Source organism: Cervus canadensis, chromosome X (assembly GCF_019320065.1).
Source record: "Cervus canadensis isolate Bull #8, Minnesota chromosome X, ASM1932006v1, whole genome shotgun sequence".
In the NCBI taxonomy this organism is placed as follows: domain Eukaryota; kingdom Metazoa; phylum Chordata; class Mammalia; order Artiodactyla; family Cervidae; genus Cervus; species Cervus canadensis.
In genome coordinates, this window is record NC_057419.1 from 129,270,267 (window position 1) to 129,297,575 (window position 27,309).

Consider the following 27,309-nt stretch of genomic DNA (forward strand, 5'->3'; position numbering starts at 1 on the left):
TGCTAAATGTTTTAAGACACTGTAAGCAACCTAACTGTTCTAAATATGAAGTCACTGGAGGTGTTTATCAATATTCACCTCTGAATATCAACACTTGATTTCCCTGAGATACAAAAACAAAATCGTGTAAAAGGGAACAGCCTAAGATTTGGCTGCAGCTAGGATGTTGGTCCAGGGAAAACATGACGGGTGGCTGGCTGGCTGTTCCCATCTGCTGTCGTCATGCTCATCCACATGTGTTCTGGTGTCGAAATGTTTTGTGCAGACACCACTTCTCTTCTCCAAAGACTCAAAGTGTTGCTACCAGGCTGCTTCCCAGAAATGAGCACACCACCATGTTGATCAACTTTGGCTCCTTTTTATTCAGGAAGCATACGCTATTTCATTTTATACATTTTTTTTTTTACATTCCAGAAATAAGCGAAAATAGCAGTTTTAAATATGTTACAAAGTTGGCTTTGGGGGCTAAAGAAGCTTTTCGAGAGAGGACCAGCCAACTGACCTTTTCATCAAAGCACCAATGTATCTTCAGTCTTTTACCAAGCTCTACCACAGGTGTGGCCACCTTGGATGTGTTGTACATCCAAGCCACGTGAAAGCTGTTAACGGAGAGTTGCTGCGAGTCTCTCTGCAAGGCACCAAGAACAGACAGTTCCAGCTTCCTTTCTTCAGACTGAATCAAAATTTTGGAAACTTTTCAATTGCTCTCTCAAGTAGTGCTCTCTCAGTGTGAAGACTGCTGCTGCTGCTAAGTCGCTTCAGTCGTGTCCGACTCTGTGCGACCCCTTAGACGGCAGCCCACCAGGCTCCGCCGTCCCTGGGATTCTCCAGGCAAGAACACTGGAGTGGGTTGCCATTTCCTTCTCCAATGCATGAAAGTGAAAAGTGAAAGTGAAGTCGCTCAGTCGTGTCTGACTCTTCGCGACCCCATGGACTGCAGCCCACCAGGCTCCTCCATCCATGGGATTTTCCAGGCAAGAGTACTGGAGTGGGTTGCCATTGCCTTCTCCACAGCGTGAAGACTAGAATTTGTTAAAACTCCTATCACAAGATACAGTAAATCACTTCCAATATTCTGGAAACCACATGGAAGAGTTATAAATAAATGAACACTAAAATTACTTTAAGAAAGTTTTACATCATTTAGTTGGTAAGGACATTTACACATACAGCACAATTTACTGTTAAACATTCTATAACTGGCTTCACATAAAGATGAAAATAGATAATACAAAATGATCTGACATTTTCAGTTAAGTTTGGAATTAAGACTCTAGTTTTATTGTAGTCAACATCAATTTTACATATTGTTGCAGATTGCTGTGCTATGCCCTTTAAAATGGGAATTTCTTTCTTGGGGTGAAATTCCATTTGGATATGTGTTCTTGCTTTGTACAAACCACTAAAATCTGAGGGACACAGCAATATCAAAGACACAAACAGTAACTGCACAATATTATCTCCTGGATTAAGCTAATACAAGTGGACAGTATTCTTCAAGTTGCAATATCTAATAAAGCACTATATGAAATGAACAAGGTGAAACATCTTAAGAATGAAATACTCTGCAACCAGTACATGTAGCATCACTTCTTTAATTCACAAATCTGCCTCAGGCATCTGCACAATAAATTATCAAGATCTCAATTTGCTTGAGGCATCACCAGCTCGTAATGCCCCACTTGGCCCTCCTGTTTGAGCTGGTCGAGTAAGTCCTCCTTCCGTCTTTTTCTTCCTACCACCAGATACCTGTCATGGCCCACCCCATGAGACTTACTCTTAAGACCATACTTCTGGGCGATCTGATGTATTTGCTTCCGCTCATCATTAGTCAGCTCTGTAGAGAAAGTTAAATCCGTGTGGCTCTCAGAGCGGGCATAGTTTCTGATGATCTGTTCAATATCTCTCTTGGCAATTTTATTTACCCTTTCTACATCAAGACCAAGCCCTTCCCGCTTATGCTGCTCTTTGACAGAGATTGGCTCCCGAATGCCCTCACCAGATTTACCTAAACCACCACCCGTCCAACCCATCTTTCTCAGGAGCTGATTTCCAATGTTATCTTCTTTGATTTGTTGTTTATAAGCCTCCTCTGCTGAGCGGCCCTGAATTTCATTTCTGGAAATTACATCTTCAATAGCTCCCTTCTTCAAGTTGTTAATGACAGTTGGTTGGGTCTTTTTGAGGGTTTTCACAGCTTCCCCCGCAGCTTCATATTTGACAGTTTTCTTCACTCCAACTGCTTCTGCAATTACTTCACTCTCAAGAATCACCTTGCATTTCCATCGGAGGCCTGTCATTCTTTCATAGACGTATTCAACTGTCATTCGGTTAAACTGAGCTGTGTCATTCAGCGTGCACACAGGATTGGAAGAATTCTCATAAACTACAAGATCCTTTATGTCTTTCTTCTTTCCAGATCCCCTGGGTGAAGAGCCTGTTTGGCATTGTGAACTTTTGACAGATGGATATGTAGGCTGTGTTTTTTGAAGGATTTTCAAAGCCTCATCAGCAGCTGCATGTTTACTTGTTTTTTTGGTTCCATAACCTTCAGCTAAGCAGTGATCTTGCAAAAACACTCGACAACGCCATGTACGATTTGGCATCATCTCATATTTGTATTCTACAGACATTTTGTTGTATGAGGCAGAATTGTTAAGGATACCAATTGCATCGTTTGCATTTTCTGTAAGGATAAAATTGGTCCAGTGTTTGGCGGAAGCATTAAAAATCGGCTGCCCAGAAGCATCTTTAGCCAGCACCACTAGCTCTTCTGGTGGTTTCAGAGCTGGAGGAAAGTCATATGAAGGCATGCCAATCTGACACACCACAAGGTCCTCTCCAATTGTGTGCTTGAATTTCCGTCGGATAACCCTAACTTCAATACGTTTCTGCAAGAGTTTTACAGCTAGCTCAGTAGCTCGATCCCTGGACCCATTCTTGCTGCCAGCATAGCCTGTAGTTAAGTAGATGTTCTGGCATCTAACTTCACAGGCATAACCATCTGTTAGAAGTTTTTTATTTTTGGGGATGTCAGCAGGAGGGATTTCTTTTAAAGGAGCGTATATATATTCAGGATTTGTCTTACATGCCTGAATACAACGAGTTAACATATAGGTGTAATTAATTTTATCAGATCCAGAAGTCATCTCTGGATTAGAAAGGTTCTTCCAGATAGTTGCTGTTAATTTTTCAATAAAATACTGCTTCTCAGCTACCACTGACTCAGGAAATGTCTGTGATGGTGAAGGCTCAGGAGGTGACTGAGAGTCTACCTGCTGTGATGTGCTGCTGGGGGCAGGGTTCCCACTGTCAAAATACATGTTGGCTGTGACAGGCTTGTCTTTTGTGAAAATAAATCCTGATGAATCACAATACTGAGAATTCCCATCTTGTATACTGAAAGAGTCTTGAGTATAATCTTGGTAGATGTCTCTTGGCATGTTGGCAAAATGTGTTTGTTCATTTCTCTCTTTTGCTTGAGGGCCATAAGGATCTTCCTGTCTTTCATCTTTTGAACTACTAGCTACAAAATGTACAGGCTCAAAACGAGGTCTCACATGGAGTTTGGAACCGGCTTGCTTTTTAGGAGGATTTTGACCTATAGAATGAGTGAAATTTACAATTCATTAAAAACGGATATTTCAAAGGAACCAAGTAGGAAAACAGTACCAACCACTTTTTTTTGCAAGCTGAACTGCTGGTAAAAGTTATGTCCCATCACAAAAACTTCAGGTCATTTAGGTGAAGGGACTCAAATATCAATGTAAGATTCCAGCATAAGGAGAGATGGTCCCTGTCCTTCCACGTGTAAGGGAGGAAACTTGACAGAAAATATGCCATTGACTCAAGTATGCAGGTCACCACCATGCACGACGGGTAGATGCTTCTGCATCTAATGAGTTAAAGCACAGGTGAAGTGTGCTGAGTAAGAGGATGTTCCACTATGATCTCATACCACCTGTGCTGAAAAGCTCCCTTCTTAAGGACTGCAAATGGAACAGATGGCTCTAATGCAACAGAGATGATGACCAGAGGCGTTTACAAAGCCTCTGTTTTGTACCAGAATTAACCGACTCTGTGATGGCGCTTTACATAGTTGCGACTAAAAAAAAAAATCAAATAAAAAATATTTGTCAAAAGATCCCAAAGATTTTCAACTTCAAAATCTTAGTTCTGACCTATTCTGCACAAAAAGGTGTTTGCTATATTTTATTTCTAGAACAAACTTCAGCTGGAAACTAATGATTTATAGAGGATATCAAATTTAAAGCTATGGAAGAACTCTGCTGATGCTATACCAGACACTAGAGCTTTCTCCCTATAACACTGTTTAGTAGAAAATTGGTCTACCACAGACCCATCCAGGAGGATTTAGTTACTTAGATGCTTAAGGGAGGTTCCATGGCATGGAAGCATTATCCTTCAAGGACAGCATTATAGCATGAATTCAGTATTCTTAGCTTTCAGTTCTATTTAGCATCCTCAAAAAAAATGTATAAACTGAAAGCTAAAACTTTTACAGTATGTAAGATCTGATGTTATCAATGTTATTTAAAATCATATACCACACTCATATCATTAAAAAAAGAAGCCACATTGTTTCTTCAAATCCCACCTTCTGGAAACAGTATACTCACCATCACAAGTTGAGAGGTGACGTTTTTGACCTTTGGAGGGCTTGGACAGCATCAGATCATATGAAGGCATCTCCCCAATATCAATACCTTCAGCCATTTGGAGAATTTTTTCCATCAAGCGTGGGCTGTACCTATTTAAATGAATATAATCTATAGTTAAAACAGACAAGAATGCAGTTTTTGAAAAAGTTTCTAGATGACCCATCTTATAATTGCTCCCACAGGACTTTACTAACAGAGTGCTTCTTGGCTATAAAACTGAAGAATCTGCCCTAAAGTAGTTATGTATCAAATGAGCAATTATGTTACTGTTACTAGAAGACATACAAACACAAATATTAAGAAATTTAGGTGAAGACCTTATCTTTAATTTGAATTAAAAGTATCCATATAAACTCATAATTTATTTTTCTCTACATATATACATATATGATGTAGATCATGTATACATACATGCATACATGATATGCATATTATGTAGATCATGTATACATATATGATAATGATAATGTAAAAGTACTAACAATGTTAATAGATGGATTTTTAACATCCAGATTGTGGTTTCTATCATTTCCCATCAAATGGAATCAGAGTCCTGAAAGAAGTGGCTGGATCCAAGTTTGGGCCAAGAAATGTAGAATCTGGGAGATATTTTCATGCCTGGAAACAAGGACACTGTCAAAGACCTCAGGGGTTGTTGTCAAATGGACTCAGAAGTGAGCCAACTTGAGTATCAAGAATAACCACAGTGCACTGAAACATATCAAACACGTTAAAAATCCATTAGTTCACAGTAATACTTACAAACTCGTTACTGGTCACCTTTGGAGGATGGTGGGGAATCAAGACATTATTCCCAAAACAAGTAACATTAAAAGAAGAAAGCACATGTATATTATCTATGGTGAAACAGGTCACCAGCCCAGGTGGGATGCATGAGACAAGTGCTCGGGCCTGGTGCACTGGGAAGACCCAGAGGAATCGGGTGGAGAGGGAGGTGGGAGGGGGGATCGGGATGGGGAATAAGTGTAAATCTATGGCTGATTCATGTCAATGTATGACAAAACCCACTGAAAAAAATAAATAAATAAATAAATTTTTTTAAAAAATTGAAATAAAAGAAGAAAGCAAGCATTTAACCAGCATTTCCCTGCGCAAATTGTACCTCAGAGAAAACTAAAGAGTTGATGAAGAAAATCTCCTTTACAGAAGCATTCCAGCTAATAAATGAAGGAACGATAGATTCCAACCATTTTGCAACCATAATGCAACAATAAATGATCATCAGTGGCTGCTAAGTTTAGTAAGGAGAGATAAGAACACCTTCCTAAATGAACAATGCAAAGAAATAGAGGAAAACAATAGGATGGGAGAGACTAGAGATCTCTTCAAGAAAATTAGATATACCAAGGGAATATTTCATGCAAAGATGGGCACAATAAAGGACAGAAATGGTATGAACCTAACAGAAGCAGACAATATGAAGAAGAGGTGGCAAGAATACATAGAAGAACTATACAAAAAAGATCTTAATGACTCAGATAACCACAATGGTGTGATCACCCACCTAGAGCCAAACATCCTGGAGTGAAAAGTCAAGTGGGCCTCAGGAAGCATCACTACGAACAAAGCTAGTGGAGGTGATAGAATTTCAGTTGAGCTACTTCAAATCCTAAAAGATGATGCTGTGAAAGTGCTGCAAATCAATATGCCAGCAAATTTGGAAAACTCAGCAGTGGCCACAGGACTGGAAAAGGTCAGTTTTCATTCCAATCCCAAAGAAAGGCAATGCCAAAGAATGCTCAAACTACTGCACAATTGCACTCATCTCACATGCTAGCAAAGTAATGCTCAAAATTCTCCAAGCTAGGCTTCAACAGTATGAGAACTTCCAGATGTTCAAGCTGGATTTAGAAAAGGCAGAGGAAACTGAGATCAAATTGCCAACATCCGTTGGATCACAGAAAAAGTAAGAGAATTCCAGAAAAACACCTACTTCTGCTTCATTGACTACACTAAAGCCTTTGACTGTGTGGATCACAACAAACTGTGGGAAATTCTTAAAGTGGTGGGAATACCAGATCATCTTACCTGCCTCCTGCAAAACCTGTACACAGGTCAAAAAGCAACAACGGATTGGTTCAAAACTGGGAAAGGAGTAGGTCAAAGCTGTATACTGTCACCCTGCTTATTTAACTTATATGCCAAGTACATCATGTGACATGCCAGGCTGGATGAAGCATGAGCTGGAATCAAGATTACTGGGAGAAATATCAATAACCTCAGATATGCAGATGACGCCACTCTTCTGGCAGAAAGTGAAGAACTAAAGAGCCTCTTGATGAAGGTGAAAGAGGAGAGTGAAAAAGCTGGCTTAAAACTCAACATACAAAAAATGAAGATCATGGCATCCAATCCCATCACTTCATGGCAAACAGATGGGAAACAGTGACAGATTTTATTTTCTTGGGCTCCAAAATCACTGCAGATGGTAACTGCAGCCATGAAATTAAAAGATGCTTGCTCCTTGGAAGAAAAGCTATGACCAACATAGACAGTGTATTAAAAAGCAGAGACTTACTTTGCTGACAAAGGTCTGTCTAGTCAAAGCTGTGGTTTTGCCAGTAGTCATGTATGGATGTAAGAGTTGGACCATAAAGCAGGCTGAGCACCAAAGAACTGATGCTTTTGAACTGTGGTGTTGGAAAAGACCCTTGAGAAGCACTTGGACTAAAAGGAGATCCAACCAGTCAATTCTAAAGGAAATCAGTCCTGAATATTCATTGGAAGGACTGATGCTGAAGCTGAAACTCCAATACTCTGGCCACCTGATATGAAGAACTGACTCATTGGAAAAGACCCTGATGCTGGGAAAGACTGAAGGCAGGAGGAGAAGGGGATGACAGAGGATGAGATGGTTGGATGGCATCACTGACTCAATGGACATGAGTTTGAACAAGCTCCAGGAGATGGTGAAGGACAGAGGAGCCTGGCGTGCTGCAGTTAAAGGGGTCACAAAGAGTCAGACACAACTGAGCAACTGAACAACAATAAAAGCTTATCAGGTGAAAAGTTGACAGGGAAGAACCTAGAAATAGACCCACAGAGACATGCTCAACTGTTGATAAAACTAAAAGTAATCCAATGGTGGCAGGACATTCTTTTTATCAAATGGTGCTGGACAAAGTAGGCATCCAACCTAAACAAACAACCTCAACCTAAACCTCACATCATATACAAAAGTTAACTCAAAATGCATCATAAACTTAAATGTGAAACTAAAAAGTTTTTACAAAAAATACAGAAGAAAATCTTCAAGAACTCCAGCTAGGCAAAGAATTCTTATACTTAACACCAAAAGTATGATCCATAAAAGAAAAAGTTAATAAAATGGACTTCATTAAAATTAAAAAATTTTGTTCTCAAAAGATCCTGTGAAGAGGATGAAAAGACAAGCTACAGAGAGCAAGAAAATATTTACAAACCATAGACTTGACAAAATACTAGTATCTAGTATAAAGACCTCAAGACCTCTCAAATTCAACAGTAAAATATATATACATATATAATGTGTATATAGTATATATGAGTGTGTGTATTACACACATATAAATGAACAAAAGATATAAACAGAACATTTCACCAGAGAGGATATACAGATTGCAAATAAGCAGATAAAAAGAAAGGTTCAACATCATTAGCCACCAAGGAAATGCAACTTTAACCACAATGAGATATTATTCCATATCTATCAGAGTGGCTAAAGTGAAAAATGGTGACAACACTAGTGCTGACAAGGATGCAGAAAAACTGGATCACTTGTACACTACTTATGGGAATATAAAATGATATGACCACTCTGGAACACAACTTGGAAGTTTCTTATAAAATTAAACATGCAATTGCCTCATGACCTTGCAACTGCACTTTTGGGCATTTATCTCAGAGAAATAAAAGCGTACATTCACACAAAAAAACTGTACACAAATGTTCATAACAGTTTTATTTGTAACAGCCCCAAACTACAATCAGCCCAGATATCTTTGCCACACACCATGGAACATTGCTGAGCAAAAAAATGAATAAACTATTGATACAAGCAGCATTGGGTATGAATGGGAGAGAAATGGATGTGGTTATAAAAGGGCAATGTGAGGGATCCTTGTGGTACTGGAACTGTTCAATATCTTGATTATGGTAGTGGACATGCAAACCTACACCTGTGATAAACTGTATAGAATCACACACACAAGTATTAGTAAAACTGGAGGAATCTGTGTAGACTGCAGATTGTAACAATATCATTATCCTGATTATGATATATTAACTTTGCAAAATGTTGCCATTGCGGGAACTGGGTAAAGGGCACAGGGCATCATATTATTTCCTACAATTACAGGTGAATCAATAATTATGTCAATAAAAATTTCAATTGAAAAAAGTTGGTGGAGAACTTTATAATCTTAATCTCACTAAAAATGGGACAACCAGACATGTGTCCCCGATGTGATATGACAGGGCAAAGATCTAAAAAGTGTTCTTGACCACCAACTAATTGCACCCAAACATAATCAAGCCCCTAACTCCTAGAAACATGTTAAGCACCACCACAAGAATACGGCCAGCTGAATCCATAATGAAGGAAACACTATGTGACAGTCCATTTCTTCGTCAAATAAACAGCATGAAAATAAAAGGAGAGGGAATGGTTATAGGTAAAAGGAGAGGGAATGGTTATAGGTTAAAGGTGACAGATCAATCAGATATGTGTGGACCTTGTTTGGACTGTGGGTCAAACAAACCATTCTGAGACAAATGGAGAAAACGTTATTGGATGATTTTGAGAAATTATCGTTAATTTTTCTAAGTATGAATAACGGTATTATGACTATTTTTTAAAATTATCTGGTACAGATATATACTAAAATATTTGCAGGAGAAATGATGTCAAGGTTTTCTTTAATATATTCTGGACTACCTCGCACAAAATACTGGGGGCAAGACGAAATGAGAAGGGTGGCATGACAGACTGCTGATAATTGCTGAAGTTGAATGATGCATGCATGAATGTCCACTAAACTTTTCTACTTTTTTGTGTTTGATTTTCCTTAATAAAAAGCTTTAAAACACACAATTTTAAAAAGGACTCCTTAGGAAGCACATTTGCACTTGACAGAATATCAACTTCCTGCAGAGAAACAAAAATATGGGCTCAAGTGAAGTTTTAGTTATCATGGGATCTACTCACTCTTCTCACCTTCAGAGCCTTTCTAAGTCTAAGACCAAAAAAGACTTCTGGTGGTGTGTGAGAAGCAAGTTCTTCTTTGGGCAGGGGCAGGGGGCATGCTGTGCAGCTTGTGGGATCTTAGTTCCCCAACCAGGGACCACTGGAGCACCAGGGAATTCCCCAAGAACGTGCTGAAAAGGAGAAACTAGCACACCTCTACATGAATAGGCTCTGAACCTGAAGGAAGATAACATTTTCCATTTTCAACACAATAGGTCCCGCACCCATCAGATGTCTTTCCTTGCAAAGCAGAGAAGTGACATGGTGGCCGTCTCTGACAGATGACCTGGAAGCTAGCCCGTTTGTAACCCACACTTCCCACTGATAACCGCTGCTGCTAACACCAGCATTTAAATGCCATGAGTAATTTTATTTTTATTTACTCTTATCTAAACATCAAAAAGCATAGCCTAAAATGTCATACATTATATATATCACTTTTATTAAGATTTGGGAGTGGGGACTTCTCTGGTGGTATAGTAGATAAGATCCTCCTGCCAATGGAGGGAACACAGGTTCAATCCCTAGCCCGGGAAGTTCCTACATGCCATGGAACAATTAAGCTGGTGAGCCACAACTACTGAGCTCATATGCTGCAACTATAAAAGCCTGCCTGCCCTAGAGTCCCTGCTCTGCAACAAGAGAAGCCACCACAATGAGAAGCCCACACACCACAATAAGAGAGTCGCCCCTGCTGGGCACAACTGGAATAAGCCCGCACACAGCAACAGAGACCGAGTGCAGCCAAAAATAAAATAATTTAAAAAAAGATTTGTGAGTACAATTTCTAAGGTATGAGATGAAAACAAAAGATTATGAAAATGAGATGAAGTCTACAAATCTTAAACTGGTATTGCCAATTTTGCTACCAAAACTGGTACTACAACCAAACCACTCACCTTGAATTCCAGTCAAAATTCTCCAGACTGATTCCAAACATGGTATCCAAGTGTAATGGCACGTAAGCCACTCAGTGTGCATGAATGATGCATTTGGGGCCCTCCATTCACATTCACTTTTTCTCTCTGGTTTCTTCCAGCATTAGTAATGATTATACCTACTTACTGTTCCCTATTCATTACATCTGCCACAAAATTTAACATCACGCATAGGCTATAAAAATAAACCTTTGTGTTGGTTGCCAATACAGTCATCTTCTCAGCCCTTTATTAGGAAATCATAATACTAAAGAATCCCAACCAGCTGGAACAATAATGGAACAGGCTGTGTAGTGCCTAACACTTGACTATTCAAAGAACAAATACTAATCTTTACATTAATCTTTACTTACTATGAAGACCACTAGTATTTCAGTCCTATTTCTAAAAATTCTCCAAAGAGTACCTGCTGCTAAGTCACTTCAGTTGTGTCCGACTGTGTGTTCCCATAGACAGCAGACCACCAGGCTCCCCCGTCCCTGGGATTCTCCAGGCAAGAACACTGGAGTGGGTTGCCATTTCCTTCTCCAATGTGTGAAAGTGAAAAGTGAAAGTGAAGTAGCTCAGTTGTGTCTGACTCTTAGCGACCCCATGGACCGCAGCCTACCAGGCTCCCATCCATGGGATTTTCCAGGCAAGAGTACTGGAGTGGGGTGCCATTGCCTTCTCCAAAGAGTACCTACCCAGGGATAAAGAAGTGGTTCCACAAATCTGAAATAAGCCATGGCAGTAAACAAAGCTTTTATCACTCAGTTTTCCATAGTGCATTTTTTTAGTGGATTTAAAAAGTAACACCTTTACTCCAGAAATTTTGGAGAATCCATCAAGAAAACACCTACAAACCCAACCACTGATAATTTCATTAACATTTTGGGGTTTACTTTTTATTCCTTTTTCTATGCTTCCCATACCACCTTCTCCCCACCCCTGCAAAAAAAAAAAAATCACTATCAGATCATCTATGTTGATTTGTAAACTGCTGGGATTCTTTTTTGATGTTTTTCTTAATTTACTATGTCATAAGCTTTTTCTCCATGTCATTAGCACACGACTTTTAATGGCTATACAGTATTTTATCTCATGGAGGGATCATGATGTAAAGTACCATTAAGGCAAGTCCAACAAAGTAATTTTAAGATGTATGCATATTATGCATTTACAATTTGGTTGTAAATGCTTAAAAAAGAAAACCAAAAAGCCCCAGCTGGTCTTTAAGGTTTTCCAAAGTAGTTTATCTTATCATGTATCAAGCTTTTTGGAAATCACAACTGTGCCACCATACATACAAAAAGACGATTTCTAAAGGACAAAGACATCTGATTTCATGAAACTTACATTCTTGAAAAAAGACACGTGCTTATAGGTGTACACTTATGATATACAATGGCACCTGAAATTTAATAAATATTCAGTAATAGATGGTTTCTTTCAAATTAAAAAAAAACTATTAAACTGCTCTACTAGGTCCAAATTTAAAAGGTAAGGTTTGAAAACTAAGCAAAGGTTAGGATTTCCAAGTATAAAATTATTTATGCAAACCTATTCATAAGACTCCTAACATAGTGAATAACATACAACTAAGATTACTGATACAGCTTTTAAAAGCTCCCACTCATATTTCATCAGCTGGTGACTGATGCACTCTACCTACTATGTGCAAAGTTAGTTTCACAACAGGAGCCCAGTCAGCATCTTCCTTCCAAACATCAGTCTCACATCAACAGGAAGAGACAAATAATCAAGGTGGCAAACTGGATTCATTTTAGGATATATTTTCTCTATTGATTAATATCTCACCAAAAGTCAACAGATCAGGATTCTGTTTCTTTCTTTTTTTTGGATTCTGTTTCCAATACTTCTGATGAAGAATGACTGGAAAGCTGAATGCTCCAGTTTACCAAACATTCTGCTTTATTAAATATACACACACTATCAACAATTTTAAGTAAAAATTGCACAGGTCCCTTGGCATTCATATGAACAATTATGTCTGTGCTGTAGATGAGGTTGATAAGACTGCACTAAATTTTCATTAGCCACAAGATATATGTTAGAAATGGCCTACAGAAAAGAAAAAAATCTTGACACATTGTTTATTTTTATGAAACAGACAAGAAAAGGTGAAGAGAAATAATTTCAGCTATTTGGGCTTCCTGATTGCCTAGACTGAGGGGGGAAATTATCAAAAAGCAGATTAGAAAACATTGTTTTATTTATCCTATAAGGCAACAGGTTCTCATAGTGTAGTCCCTGGATGAGCATCATCCATTACCTGGGAACTTGTTAGAAATACAAATGCTGGGGTCCCACCTCACATCCACTGAATCAGAAACCCTGGGAGTAGAGCCCAGCAACCTGTGTTTTAAGAAGCCTAAGATTCTGATGCTGCTTAAGTCTGAGAAACATGTTACAGATGGTCAAGAAGATATTAAAATTTGTTCCCAGAGAATAGCCACTATCACCAAAAGGGATTGAAACATGATTTGCTCCCCTGCTCATGTGAACTCCTCCTGTCTTGGTCTTATGATCAAGGATTTTTCAAAGCTATCCCTGACCTAGGAGTTCTTTCAGTCCCAGCTAAATTAGAACACAGAAAGTCCTGCCAGTGGGAAACCAAATGCAAAGAGTTCTCTTCTGGCTACTGTTTATAATCTGTTCTAAAAGTGAGGAGATGGGCCTTCAACGACAAATTAACGATTTCAGTTTAGAATGGGCTGTGTCACCATGCACTCTGCAGTCACCCTGGGAGAAAAGAAGACTCTTCTGTCACAGAAAAATAGACCAGAAAACAAGAGCTCTGCCAACGCCAACATTAACAAGTACTGGAATACAGATTTTACTCACCTGAAGATGACAGCTAACATAAAGCCTGCCTCAAGTGGAAGAGTACACTTGGTCCCTAGTTTCCAAGATTCTTTATTTCCCCTTCCCCTTCTCCTATATCTAAGTTAACAGATAGAATGTAAACATTACTCTTCAGTTAAGCTATTGGGTAATATTATAGCAATTCCTGTAAGTTTTTTTCTTAAAGGATTCAGATTTCCCATGGCTTCTGTGATGTTAAGGACATCTATGATTATAGGATAAAGGTACCATTCCAATTGCCAGAAGAATATTGTTAAGTGCAGGCCAGTTACATTTATCTGACTTGATTAATTACTGAAGCTTCCCCAGTCATAACCAGTTCCTCCAGTGAAATAGTCATTATCTCTGGAGGCAGAAATTACACTAATCTAGAGAAGACAGAAAAAATATTTTTGCGTTATGGAAGCAAAACAAGCATCACACTGGATGTTATCTATGTTCAATAATTAAGCATTAACCACAGACAATCTTATTTATCTGTATCTGTTATAATCATTCCTGGAACTGAACTGGTTGAATTTGATCTGATCATTTTCCATAATTTCTCATCCTTCCTAAAAAATTTGCCCTGAAGCAAGTGTCAAAAAAAAAACAACAACTCTCAGTCTATCAAAGGAATGATTAGAGGGTATAGGGCCGATTTGAAGGTTCTGAAGGACAGTGGTCCAAGCAGTCTGTTTAAAAAAAAAATGCGTTGGAACCATACTGCAGTCTCCATTGAATGCAAAGAGCTTTCAAAGAGGCCTGTTCAGAACAGGCACTAGGTTCTAAGAAAGGGGAGCGGGGCGGGGAGGGGGGGGAACAAACACAACTAAAACCTCACTCAGAAGCCAAATGTTAATCCTACTGATCACATTTAAGGTGAAATGAGGGCAATCCGCTTTTACAGTACATATAACCATTTCTTTGTTTGCGTCCAGACACATTATGCGCAAATCTACAAGCAAGGCGGACCCTGCGGCTGAGAGACCTCATACAAACCGCCTCCCCAGGAGAAGACAGTAAAACCCAGCTAGTGGGCTGCTATTTAATCTAACGGGAATGGAAAGAGAGAACGCTCAGGAGACTAGGATTAGAACCGCAGAGCTCCTCTCCTCTCCCCCTATAGACCTCGGAGCCCCGACTGTCGAATATTCTCTGCGGATACCGCATCCCTGGAAGGTCCTACGCAGGTCCGAGGTTCTGCTAGTCGTCATTTCCCACGCCCTCCAAAACACCATCACAATGACCACCTCTCGGCAATCCTCTCCCAGGCGCTGCTTCATCTCCATCCCTGGTCCTGGAGAGGCCTCTCCCGCGATCCCCGCACCTTTCTAGCTGTTATGTCATCCCCAGCCACCTCGCTCCGCCAACCGCCTCCCCGACCCCCCCCCCCGCGCCCGCCCCGGGCCAACAGTGGAGTCCTCCAGCACCTCCAAATCTCCAGTCTCTAAGCACTCATGCATACTCGCCCCCCCCTTCCCTATCCCGACCCTCTTCACTGATCCCCACCCCACCCGGGTCCCCAGCCCGACCCTCACACCTTACTCACCTGCAGCCCAAGAAAACGTGGTTGGTCCAGGCAGCGGAGAGCGCGAGGAGCTGGTCTAGGGCAGCCCCTGGGTAACTGTGCAGGTGCCGACAGATGAAGCTGCGCCGCAGAGCCCACTGCCAGTCACTTTCGTGGCTATAGCGCCACTGCTCCAGCACTGGCTCTGGCGGGGGCGGCGGGAGGGGCGGCGGCGGCGGCGGCGGGAGGGGTGGTAGCGGCGGCGGCGACAGGAAGTCGCCCCCCAACAGCAGACGTCCGCCAGCCATCTTCTCCGCCCCCAAGCAGGGACCCCAGGGATGAAGCCGACTCCCGATCAGGAGCAAGCGGGAACGGGGGGTTGGTGGGAGGGACCGGGTGAGGAGGGGCGCGCCGGGGGCGCGAAGACCAACTCTCGGGGGACTGGAGTGTGTACGTGGGGGGCGACCGTTAAAAAGGGAAAGCGACCACAAGCTCCCGTCCCGGCAACCCGGGTACACGCCCGCTGCACTCCTACAACTCGTGGAGGAGCACGAGAGCACCCGGCACAGTCACACGCGCGCCGGGGAGATTGAGCCAGGCCCAGCACTCCGCACCTCCGGCGACCCTCAGATTCACGCACTGCGCGGGGAAAGAAAAAAAAAAAAAAGACACCTGCACGCTCTGCTCCCCCTTCTCTGAGTTCTAGTCTACCTACCCGCGTGCCGCCCTGAGGTTGTGAGGCCAGTGCGCGTGCGCCGCGGCTGTTCCCTAACTTCAAAATCCCGTCTCTGAGTCTCGCGCGACGTACATTTTTTTTCCCCTCTTATGACGACTAGGCGTTTTTGACGTACTGTGGTCACAAGCGTGGGGCGGGGCTCCGGGAAGGGGGTTTTTGAAAGATTTTTCTGAGGTTTGGGAACATGGTTCCGTTAACTCCCTAGAAGGCTCTCTCAGGTGACTGTTGGCAGCAATAGGTCGCCTGACGCTTTTCCCTGGGTTTGACAGTGGGAGGGACTTGGGCTTGAAATGGATATCACACTTTTTTTTTTTTTTTTCTTAATGTAAACTCTCTGAGGCGGCCTTTCTTCAGAGGATAGCTTGAAAAGCTATTCGTGTGTCGTGCACCATTAGCTTTGTTTTATTATGAAGTAGTAGTAAAAACAAAATACTTAAGAAAAAATCATCCAAACCCACTTACCGTCCATACTCCATCCCAACTGCTGACAAATACAGACATCGTGTTCACAGAGTTCTGATCACGGTTTCAAATACTCCTGTATTAACTGTATCAATTTAAAACGTGCAGAATATTACAAAATACAAAAGGGGCCCCCAAACTAAAAGCTGCGCAGCACCAAATGGCTCACTCTGTAGGCAAATGTTTTCACTAGACCCGCGGTCTGCTCCAGCCCCTCAATCACTGTCTGCCCGTCTGTGCTATGGAAGTAGTTAATGAGTGTCAGCGGGAATTTATATATCTATTTTATATAAGATTGATAGATTCTTTTGTGTAAACAATTGATTGATACCTTTTATGTAAACAATTTTATGTACTTATTAATTTGGCTGCACTGGGTCTTCCTTGGGGCATCCAGGCTATGTCTAGTTGTGCTATCTTAGTTGGAGGACCAGGAATCGAACCAGGCTTCGCTGCTTTGGAATGCAGATTCTTAACCACTGGACCATGAGGAAAGCCCCCCGGTCGGTAGGAATTTACACAGCACTTACTGTGTGCTCAGTATAGTCAATACAAAGGAAAAAGAAGCTGGGTTTTCTCTGTTGTCCTGGAACTAATTATCGCGTTGGTGCGGAGAAATAGTCCCACCTAGAACTCAATGTTCCATAGCAGGAGGACTGTTGGATGAGTGACTTTTACCCGTTGTCCCCCTTTAACTGTTTTATGATGTATTATATATCATTGCTGCTGCTGTTGCTGCTGCTGCTAAGTCGCTTCAGTCGTGTCCGACTCTGTGCGACCCCACAGACGGCAGCCCACCAGGGTCCCCCCGTCCCTGGGATTCGCCAGGCAAGAACATTGGAGTGGGTTGCCATTTCCTTCTCCAATGCGTGAAAGTGAAAAGTGAAAATGAAGTCGCTCTTAGGGACCCCGTGGACTGCAGCCTACCAGGCTCCTCCGTCCATGGGATTTTCCAGGCAAGAGTACTGGAGTGGGGTGCCATTGCCTTCTCCAGTATTTATCATTATGTGACATATTTATATGTAGGGCTGTTTTGGATTGAGAGGAGCAGAAGATCACAGCATTTTTCGCTTTAATAATGATTTATTTTCATGCCTGTCTCCCCCATTACACAAGGAGTGCTGTCTTTGACTCTGTGGTAGGTACTCATGTTTATTGAAGTAATGACAGTCTTTGAACCATCAAATCAAAGAACATGATACTAGAAAGGAAGCTTTGAGATCATAAATTCAAATCATTATTGTATGAGTGAGAAAAATAAGGCCAGAGAGGTAGAGTGATAACTGAAGTCTGTAGAGGCAGGTTCTGGCAAAGCTGAGATCAGAATCTAGGTCACCTGACTTCTCATCCAGTGCTCCCCACTCATTTGCCATTATATTGACCTGGTTTTTTTTATTCTTCACAGTATGTACCACCTTTTGAACTTCAAAAAAATTTTTAACTCCTCCTCACTTCCTGTGACAGTGCTATGAGAGCAAGGAACTCATCTGTCTTGCTTTTAGCACCCACATTTGGCTCCTGTGGGAACTCAATAGATATTTGTTGAATTAAATGAATGATTGAATGAATGAAGGCTCTTCCTGTTGTCCCAAACTTGTGAAACTCATTTTCTTAGGGCCTACATTTTAAGCTGATTTTAAGTTAGATTAATTTCCGCCTAAGCTGCCAACTTTCATCAGAATCAGCATTGCGATCAATACACATCTTTCTTAGAAAAGGAGTTGAGAAAAGAAAAATGCCTTCCTCTCAGATTGGATGAAAATTCTTCCATCATATAGGAACAAATAATTCCAACCTGATGTTTGAATTTGAATTACAGAGTGAAAGGCAATGAAATTGATGTTAGAGGCCATTTGCTCTGGAACAGCCATAACTGGAGTGCATTTGTAAATCCTGCTATGGAATAAGCAGTTTCATCTCTAGGAAGCAAAACAAAAATTCCCATGATTCTCCAGGACCTTCTTTCCTTGGTAATCCTTCTGATCAAAAAATCCTTTGGCCAACCTAGCTCAGTCACACGCCGCAGATGTTTTCTCACTGACCAGGAATTGAAACCCCTAAGCAGAAGTAAATTATCTGAATAATGGTTGAAGAGAAGTGGAGGAGGGAAGTCTGATAATGGCAACCATTGCATCCTAAAACAATCCAGAAACCTCATGTAATCACCTCCATCATCTTTCTCTGCTCTAACACAGGCTCCCACCACTGTTTTTACATGAAACACACACACACACACTCATACACACATAGTCTGTCAGCTCTGAGCTTCCTTCCCTTCCCTTTCTTGTGGGGGAGCCAGTGAGTGAAGAAAAGAGGGAAACCTGGAACCTGGCTCAGCACCACCCTCATAAACTATCCCAGAAATCAGATCACTAAAAGTTCTTGACCAGAGTATTCTGCACTGCAATATCCTCTTGAGGAATGGCTACTAATGGACTATAAGCAATAGCTAGGAGCTGGCCAAAGCCTGGTAATTTGCACACCCAAATTATTAAGGACAGTAACGAGCCATTGACAAAATAGGAAGCCATAAGTCCACAGTGAGACCAAGTAGATAAATAGTGAGGGAAAGGGGAGGGCCTTTGCTTATGATAGAATACCATGTGCTGACTGGTAAATATGAAGGGAATGCTGGAGTCAGAAAATCATCATTGGTTCAGGCAAGAATCACCAGTAGATGCTAAATCTAGGGGGAATTTTTTGATGAGGAGGATTTTGCATGGACTTACAGTTTTCTCTTCACAGATTGTTTATTAGTAGCAAAGAAGAGGAAAAACAATAATTATATAGTGGAGAAATTGGGCAACACCTTGACCCAAAATGACAACAATCTTTTTTTTTTAATGGCACTTCAAAAATATCAGTATCATGAAAGACAAAGAAAGGCTGTTTCAGATTAAAGGACGCTAAAGTAACAGGACACAGTGCATGATTCTAGAGCCAATCTTATATGGCAGGAAAAATTGGTATAAAGTATACTATTCAATGGGCTTCCCAGGTGGCTCAGTGGGTAAAGAATCCATCTGCAATGCAGGAGTCGCAGGAGCCTCAGGTTCCATCCCTGGGTAGGGAAGATCCCCTGAAGGAGGGCATGGCAACCCACTTCAGTATTCTTGCCTGGAGAATCTCATCAACAGAGGAGCCTGGCAAGTTACAGTCAATGGGGTCACAGAGTTGGACACAACTGAAGTGACTGAGCATGCACACATACTATTCAATAGGTTAAAGTAGTGTAACAAGGTTAGATTAACAAGGTTAGATTTACTGAATTTGGTAACTGTGGCTATGTAAGAGAATATCCTTATTGCTAGGAAATACCCATTGAAATATTTAGGAGTAAAGGCCATGATACCTGTAAATTATCTTCAAATGGTTCAGAAAAAATGCTATGTATCTCTCTCTATCTATTTGGTTCCAGGGGAGGGGGGAAGGGGGCACCTCAGTGTAAATGATAAAGCAAATGGGGCAAAATATCATCAGTTGGTGCATCTGGGTCAAGAGCATGTGAGTGTACTTTGTACTATTATTGTTATTTAATTTCAAAATTAAATTGTTTCAAAAGTGCAATAGCTCCCTAAATTAGTCAAGAATTGCCATCTAGCTACCTCTTAATCGCTTTTTATTGTGTGTCCAGCACTTTCCTGGGCCCACTGGGGAGTTGTAAATGATATTTCTACCCTAAGGAAGCTTAACATCTCTTGAGAATGAAGTCTCTCAAATGAGAAGCAGAGAAGATTAAACAATTTCAGCCAGGAGGTTTTTGAAAAGGAAGAAGAGATCAAAACAGGTGGATGGGGTCAAGAAAGGCTTCAAGGAGAAGATAGGCCTGAACCTCAATGGCAGGATTTTCTTAACTTTTAATTTTTATTGGGGTATAGTCGATTAACAATGTTGTGATAGTTTCAGATGAACATCGAGGGGACTCAGCTGAGTTGGGGCTTTTCAAACACAAAAGGACACTGCTTAACTTCAGTTGCTTACAACTGGAGTCCAGGTTGCTTAGCCATTTTGAAGGTATTAGAAGCCTGGTTCTGTCCCTAGAAGCAGTTGGCCTTCTCACTGCTCAGCAAGTCCCTAGGAACTGGCTCTCAGCACCCCAGCAGACCCTTGCCCCCATCTATGCTCTAGCAAAATGATATAAAAATTTTAGTTAACCAAGCCCATTTTCCCACTAACTTGCATTAAAATATCAGCCATTTGTCTTCATTTCTGATTTCTTTTGACCAGCCAGTCACTTCTAAGACCTTTAGGCTTTGTGATGCATTCATCTATGCATGCTCAGTCATGTCTGACTCTGTGACCCTATGGACTGTAGCCCACCAGTCTTCTCTGTCCATGGGATTTTCAAGGCAAGAATACTAGAATGGCTTGCCATTTCCTACTCCAGGGGATCTTCCCAATTCAGGGATCGAACCTGTGTCTCCTGCATTGGCAGGCAGATTCTTTACCACTAGCGCCACCTGTAATGTAACAAGCACCAAAATGTATTAGAAGTGGGGTCGACAAACAGTGGCCCACAGGCCAAATCCAGTCACACTCCCTGTGTTTATATGACCCTCATGCTAAGAGTGGTCTTTACATTTTAAATGGTTGGAAGAAATACAAATAATAAAAAATTAGGACATGTGAAAATGAAACCCACACATGAATTTCAAATTTCAGTGTCCATAAATGCAGTTTTATTGGTGCACAGTCACGTTCATCCTTTTATGTATTATCAATGGCTGGTTTTGGTCTATACTGAACAGTAAAATAGTTTCTGACATCATGTGGTCTGCGAAGCCTAAAATATTTGCCTGCTGGCCCTTTACAGGAAAAGTTTGTTGACCCATGGCCCAGAGCAATGGTTCCCACTTTGGGGCAATTTTGCCCTCCAGGGGAAGTTTGGCATTATCTGGAGACGGTTTTGTTTGTCAGAACTGGGGATGGGGTAGTATAGTGTGCTACTGACATCTAGTAGTGCTACAATGTACTACATTTGTGCTACAATGTACTGACATCTAGGAATGCTACAATGCACAGGGCGGCCTCCACAACAAAGAATTATCTGGTCTCAAAAGACAATAGTGCTGAGGTTGAGAAACCCTGGGTTGGAAGAACCTAAGATACTTCTAGTAAAGGGGAAACTCCATCCCTAATAGGGATTTCCTTTAGTGAACACCCACCTCCTTAGTTTACAGTAGCTCACGAGACCACTGCAATCACCCCTGCAAGGGAGTTGCTGATATTCCTTTACAGGGAGGTTTTGACCACAACTTGCCCCCAAACACACACAGCTAGCAAGTCTGTCTGGCTCCAGAACCGGTATTTTTCCACACCTCCAGGATGCCGGGGGCTCAGTGATGTCACGGGTTGTCCCGTTCGGCTGCTCTCTAGTGTGCGAGTTGCACAGATGCAGGCCAGCGTCGTTTTCCCTGGTACCCCTTCCCTTCAGAGGTCTCCAAGGGCTTGGTGCCGAGAGGGTACCAACCACCTTCCGGTCTCCAGCATCTGGTTATTTGGGAAATGAAGGCAAGGAAAGGAAATTCCACTATGATTGCGGCCAGAATTATGAAAACTGACCACTGTCCCTCTTGCTCACTTGAATGCTGGGAGAGACAAGGAAACTTCCCTCTCTAGTAGACCCTATTTACAGAAGGCTTTTGGAGTCATGCCTATGAATTTTCAGGATGTTCACATCACAGTAATAATAAGAGAAGCCATGCAGTGCAGTTCTTTTCCTTCTGGAATTAAAACTCAACCAACTCTTATTCTACAGGATCTGGCACTCCACTTTCTCCATCTATTATCCTAGATGAGCTCAACGGATCAGTGAAATCCATGCTAATGAAGGAAAAGTAAAGGACTCCCCCCGACCCCCGCCACAAGCCTGTGGAAATTTCAAACCCAGATGGGGGGTGTGGGCACAGCAGCCCACCCAGGAAGGTTGCAAATGGGCTGATGGTGCCTCCCTGAGCCCCTCCAACCACCCCCTTGAAAGGAAGCCACCCACCCCTCCTAAGGCAAACCATGATGCGTGCATCACCTAATAATCACACAGCCACTGAGCATTTCTTTGAATTTTATTGAAAATTGACATGGACATTAGAAAGGTATCAAGCTAAACAGTGCTGGTTTTGGGATGTTTCTCCTGGCGAATGACAGCCCCAGAGGGGCAGTGACTGGTCACATCTCTGAGCAAAAAGAACAAAGGAGAAGAAAGGAAGAATGAACACAGATTCTGGAAAACATGCAAAGAGGCTCTCTCAAGAGACACGGGACAGTGGAATGGCAATGGTCATAGGGCTATATGGGGATGAGCACACTCACATGGCATTTCGATCCAAGTTAAACCAATGAATTCAGGGTAGATTTATCAACATCAAAGCTCTCTCTTCAGGTCCCACATTGAGCAGAAACCTCTCTCAAAACCCCAACTGGCCTTGGAAGGCTGAATGGAGTAATTTTGCTCTCACTAAGCTTAAGCTCCCCCATCTCTCCTTTCCTTTCTCCACCTGAATGTTAGTAGATCCACTCGCCCCACTTGCTGAGGGGGTCTGCAGAAGGTCTGTGAATGCTGAAGAAGATATGAATGTTGCTTGACTTTCTCGTCCATATTCAGAAATGTTTAATAGTGGCTGTAGACAATCAACCCATTGAACTGGAGAAATGGTGTTTAAAAGGAAAAACAGAAAACTCAAATGAAAAACTTGTGAACAGTTACTTCCACACCCACAGCTGAGGTCTCCTGCCTCAGTCACTTACACTTGGGTGAGTCATCCTGCAGTTGTCTCTCTGAGGTTACATTGGGTCCATTCTCCAGCTCGGATGGATGTTTTCCTGCCTTGTTAGGTTAGGATAAGACACTTCCATTTAAAATACCATGTAAGTTGGGAGAGAGCTTCTTGCCTGGACACATGAACACTTGTTGAGAGAGAGAGAGAGAGAGTGTGTGTGTGTGTGTGTGTACACACGCATGCACACACGTGCATACGCACACAATTTGGAATGAGAGGGAATTGGTTGGTTTCTGGTTTGAGACAATATGGAAACCCTAACTCTTCTATAATGGTAGTCTTCTCCTTTAGACTTAGTGCAGCTGCTGAAGACAAGATTAAAAAAAGCTGGAGAGGGAAAGAGAAAGAAAACATGAAATTAGCCAAAGAAAAAGGACATTCAAAGTAAGACAGGGTCAGGAAGGTGGGCAGTGTGAGGTAGCACAGATTATACATGGAGAAGACAGGTGAGAAATGGGATCACTGATGGGCCATCACCACTGGAAAATCTGCTGAGGTTTTTTTTTTTTTTGAGAAGGTTTTAAGAACACCAAACATCAGTTTCAAGCTTCTTGTTTTAATTAAAAAAAAAAAAAAGCACATATTGACAGCCACACGTGAATGCCAAATGATTAAAACAAAAAAAAACATAAATGAAACCAAAAGTGATCTATTCTGCATTTTGGAAAAGCAAACTTCTTGGTTTAAAAGAAATGAGGTGTGTGTGTGTGTGTGTGTACACATGGGGATTTTTCAGGAAAACCATTCCAGTCCAAGGTGGGGTGGGGTGGGACACAGACCATTTCTAATGACTGGTTTTGTTTCACCAGAAGTAAACAGAGTGTTACGGTAATTTTTTTTAATAGTAACAATTATACTCAGTAAAAAAATCTTTTCACTGAGGAAGGAAAAAAATTTTTCTGTTTACAGTGAGACAAGCTACCTGATACAATAAGCATTTTAATTATTTTACATAGCCTTGGTTGAGTTTCTAAAGGTCTCATGTTCACATACAAGTTAGATTTTTGTTTACCAAACTTCCTTGATGACAAGGGTCATCTCTAGCACCTGTTAAACTTCTGCACTCACATGCCTCATTCCAGACTCCCAGGAAAGCTGAGCAGCTAAGAGGTGTCCATGACTCTTATTATCGTCAGCAGAAGCACTCAGTTCAGGGGCGGGACTAGAGTTCTCTGCTTTGCCCATCCCTGCCCACCCCATCCTTGAATATTTTTCTATGGGATAAAAACCTCAAAGGCGCTCTAATACTATTCATTTTCTCCTGAACATCAAAAGACTTGTCTCCAAGGAATGAACATGAACAGATTGAATCCATTTGTGAAATGGATCAGGTCTCAGAAGACACTGAATTTAGCCTGACTTTTGCCATGAAACAGCCCTGGGACCTCTGGCAAAGTCCCTTCATTTCTCTGCACCTCGATTTCCTCTTACAAAAAATGGGTCCTACCTGTCTTCTGGACCCAAATGTCTCTCTTCATACAAAATTCCTGCCTAGTCTCTGAAGGTCTCTCAAAGTCTGGGTGGCTCTAATACCTTTTGAAGTTTTCAGAACCACTCAAACCTCAAGTAGTTAATCTGTAAATAAATGTAAATGAGGGGACCTCCTATTTGTGATGCAAATAATTACTGGGGGCGGGGGGATGGAGACCGTTAGTTGTTTAAGTTTGGGATTCTTGGGAAGCAGCTGTGAAACTGGTCAAAGCTGCAAACAAGAAGCCTTTCCCAAGGAGACTTGACAGCCTTAATTTAGCATCTCCCTGAGCCAAGCTGAGGATCCAAGCTTTTTTTTTTGGCTTTTAAATCTCCGAGCATAGGGTCTCCTAAAATGCTCCACTGTGTGACTTGGATTTTCTCAAGAAACTAGCTTCTGCTTTGGCAGCATCACCTTCATAGTTGCTTCTGGCCACCCACCAGTCAGTGACTCACCAAACAATACATCTCAAAACTGCCCTCTTGCTTTGCCAACAAGAAAAGATAAAGTGTGTGCATTCGTTTGCTTTCCATTGTTTCTACTTTTTGCTTCCTGTTATTATCTATTATTGAAAAGAGAACACCCCCTCCCCATTCTCAATACTTCAAAAAGGCCTGAAAATTTGGCATAGCCTTGTTCAATTGTGTGTTTTCAAAGCAAGTGACCAAAAAATAAAAATCTCAAAAATAAAAAAGAAGGTCATGGTCAATGCCAATGGGACTGTGAGGCAGAAATAGAAAGAAGAGGTGGGGCTTGAAGTGGAAGAACATGGCAGGGGCCGGGGACCCGGCTGCCTGGCACCCCAAAGGAAAGCTGTCAGTTACAATAGGAACCTTGGCTTAAAAGGCTAAGTGGAGTCCAGTCCAGCTGTAGCGGGGAATACTATTCAGTACACAGCCATGGATTACTGCAAAGGAAGGGCAGAGAAACGGCATGTTAGCCAGGGATCATTGCCAGTCACCGCCAGCTCTCACTTTCTCACTGGTCAAACACCAAAGTCCAGTGTGCCTCATGGCCCTGACAAGGGAGGGCTCTCAACTTCAAAGGGGTTCCCAAAGCCACTATCAGAGAGGCCCCATTATACAAATCCAGGCTAGAAGTTTTCAAACATCAAATCCTTAGAGGCAAAGTCAGGGACCTTCCAAGGCACAGCATCTCTTTTCTCTTCTCCGACTGACAGTCTCACCTCTTCTTCTTATTGGGGGACACATGCAAAATACAGATTGAAACTCATCATCATCAAATTCACCAAATAAATAGGCTGGAAGATTCCTCAAAGCCAAACTAAAAACACTAATTCTTGAACCACTCAGCCTGGCAGTTTACGACACGGGATGCTTACACCTGCTACTGGCCCTGCCTTGTTGGGATGGTGTGGCATCCTCAGGGAAATTACAAAGGAGATGTGAGACACCTCATAACAATTCCATAAGACACTATGCTGGTACTAATATTCAGGTTTATTCTCCCTCCTGCATCTGTGGGGTACTCAGAATTACAGAGAGGGGACATTTATGCTATTTTCTTCAGCAGTCGTGTTGTCTGGGAAGGGCTGGGTGCAAATAAACTCATTCCAGGTTCTTAACAGAGTTTGAGTGCAGTCACTTTTGAGTGAATCAAAACTGGAAAGGGCTGGGCTGACCGAAGAATCTCCTTCTGGAACCCTCTGAGGAGAGGCTGTGGTTCCTGTCAGGGGCTTAGTGGTGGGTGGGAAAGCCAAGTGACTGCAGACTAAGGGGGAAAGCCCTGCTGACTGGTGCTCACCCAGCCAGGCTGGATGCAAATACCTCGGGGGAACAAACAGCATTCGGAGTTGGAACAGGGAAGCTGGTGGTGCCGTGGAGCAGACAGAACCCCTGCACATGTTACAGTCAAAGATGGGGCGGGGAGTGGCCGGCTGGGGGCGCTGGGAGGGGCACTGGGATGCAGGATGCAGCTTTAAACCACGTGACTGCTGGCTTCTTGCCCAGAGGCCAGACAAGGTCCTCAGACTCTCGGGCTTCTATAAACCTTGGCAGGAAGAAAGGGGAGGGCACAGGTTGTGTGCCCCGCAGACGTGTTAAGGGGGAATTAGAGAAAGGGAGGCCCAGCTCTGTTGCGCAGGAAAAGGGCGTCTACAGGAAGCCCAAACTGAAAATGAAAAGAGAAGTTGGGTTAATGAATGCATGGATTAATGTAAAAAACAAAACAAAGGTTAGAAGAAAATTGTCATGACTGATGGATAAATTAGAATATAGCTATGTTAGATGGTCTTAAGGTCTTATTGCATTGGCTTCTGGGGACATGCTTTCTCTCTCATTCACCCTCACACACCTCTGAGTGGCAATTGTCATGGCATCAGCAAGCAAAATAATCAAGAGCCACAAGAATCCCTTTTCTCTCTTCTTAATGACTAGGTCCTGACTAGCGCTCCTGACCCAGACACCTTGTACAGGAACACCTTCAGCAAATCTTCAAGTGGCCTCAGGCCACAGCACAGAGTGCCAGGCTCTCAACCAGTGATGGCCTCACCCCACAGTGAATGCCAAGGGGGTAGAGGTTTCACCTTTGAAGAGCCCGGGTCCACTAACTGGTCCCCCGGGGCAAGATCTATTTGAGAAGTATCTGGAGGTGGTGACTGGCCTCTGCACTAGGGTCTAACCACA

General features: G+C 42.2%; 2 protein-coding genes across 7 annotated transcripts in view; both read right to left on the reverse strand.

The window, feature by feature from the left end:
• Positions 1-1,142: 1,142 nt before the first annotated feature.
• On the reverse strand, positions 1,143-17,201 carry NKRF (NFKB repressing factor). Of its 2 annotated transcripts, XM_043458504.1 has the most exons (4): positions 16,418-17,201; positions 15,262-15,858; positions 4,641-4,771; positions 1,143-3,601 (listed from the first exon to the last, which is right to left on the reverse strand). In XM_043458504.1, exons 2-4 carry the CDS (start codon positions 15,525-15,527, stop codon positions 1,644-1,646), a joined length of 2,355 nt encoding a protein of 784 aa, XP_043314439.1. In that variant the 5' UTR covers positions 15,528-15,858; positions 16,418-17,201; the 3' UTR covers positions 1,143-1,643. The 2 variants fall into 2 exon arrangements, with proteins under 2 accessions (XP_043314439.1, XP_043314440.1); XM_043458505.1 differs by lacking the exons at positions 15,262-15,858; positions 16,418-17,201 and adding an exon at positions 14,963-15,089.
• A 5,260-nt stretch (positions 17,202-22,461) lies between these two features.
• SEPTIN6 (septin 6) overlaps positions 22,462-27,309 on the reverse strand; it is a 75,307-nt gene continuing 70,459 nt past the window's right edge. For 2 of the 5 annotated variants that reach the window (XM_043458016.1, XM_043458019.1), the window contains one exon: positions 26,107-26,794. In XM_043458016.1, the coding sequence (XP_043313951.1) occupies positions 26,779-26,794 (16 nt within the window). In that variant the 3' untranslated portion in view covers positions 26,107-26,778. The other 3 variants (XM_043458018.1, XM_043458015.1, XM_043458014.1) reach the window with 3 other exon arrangements.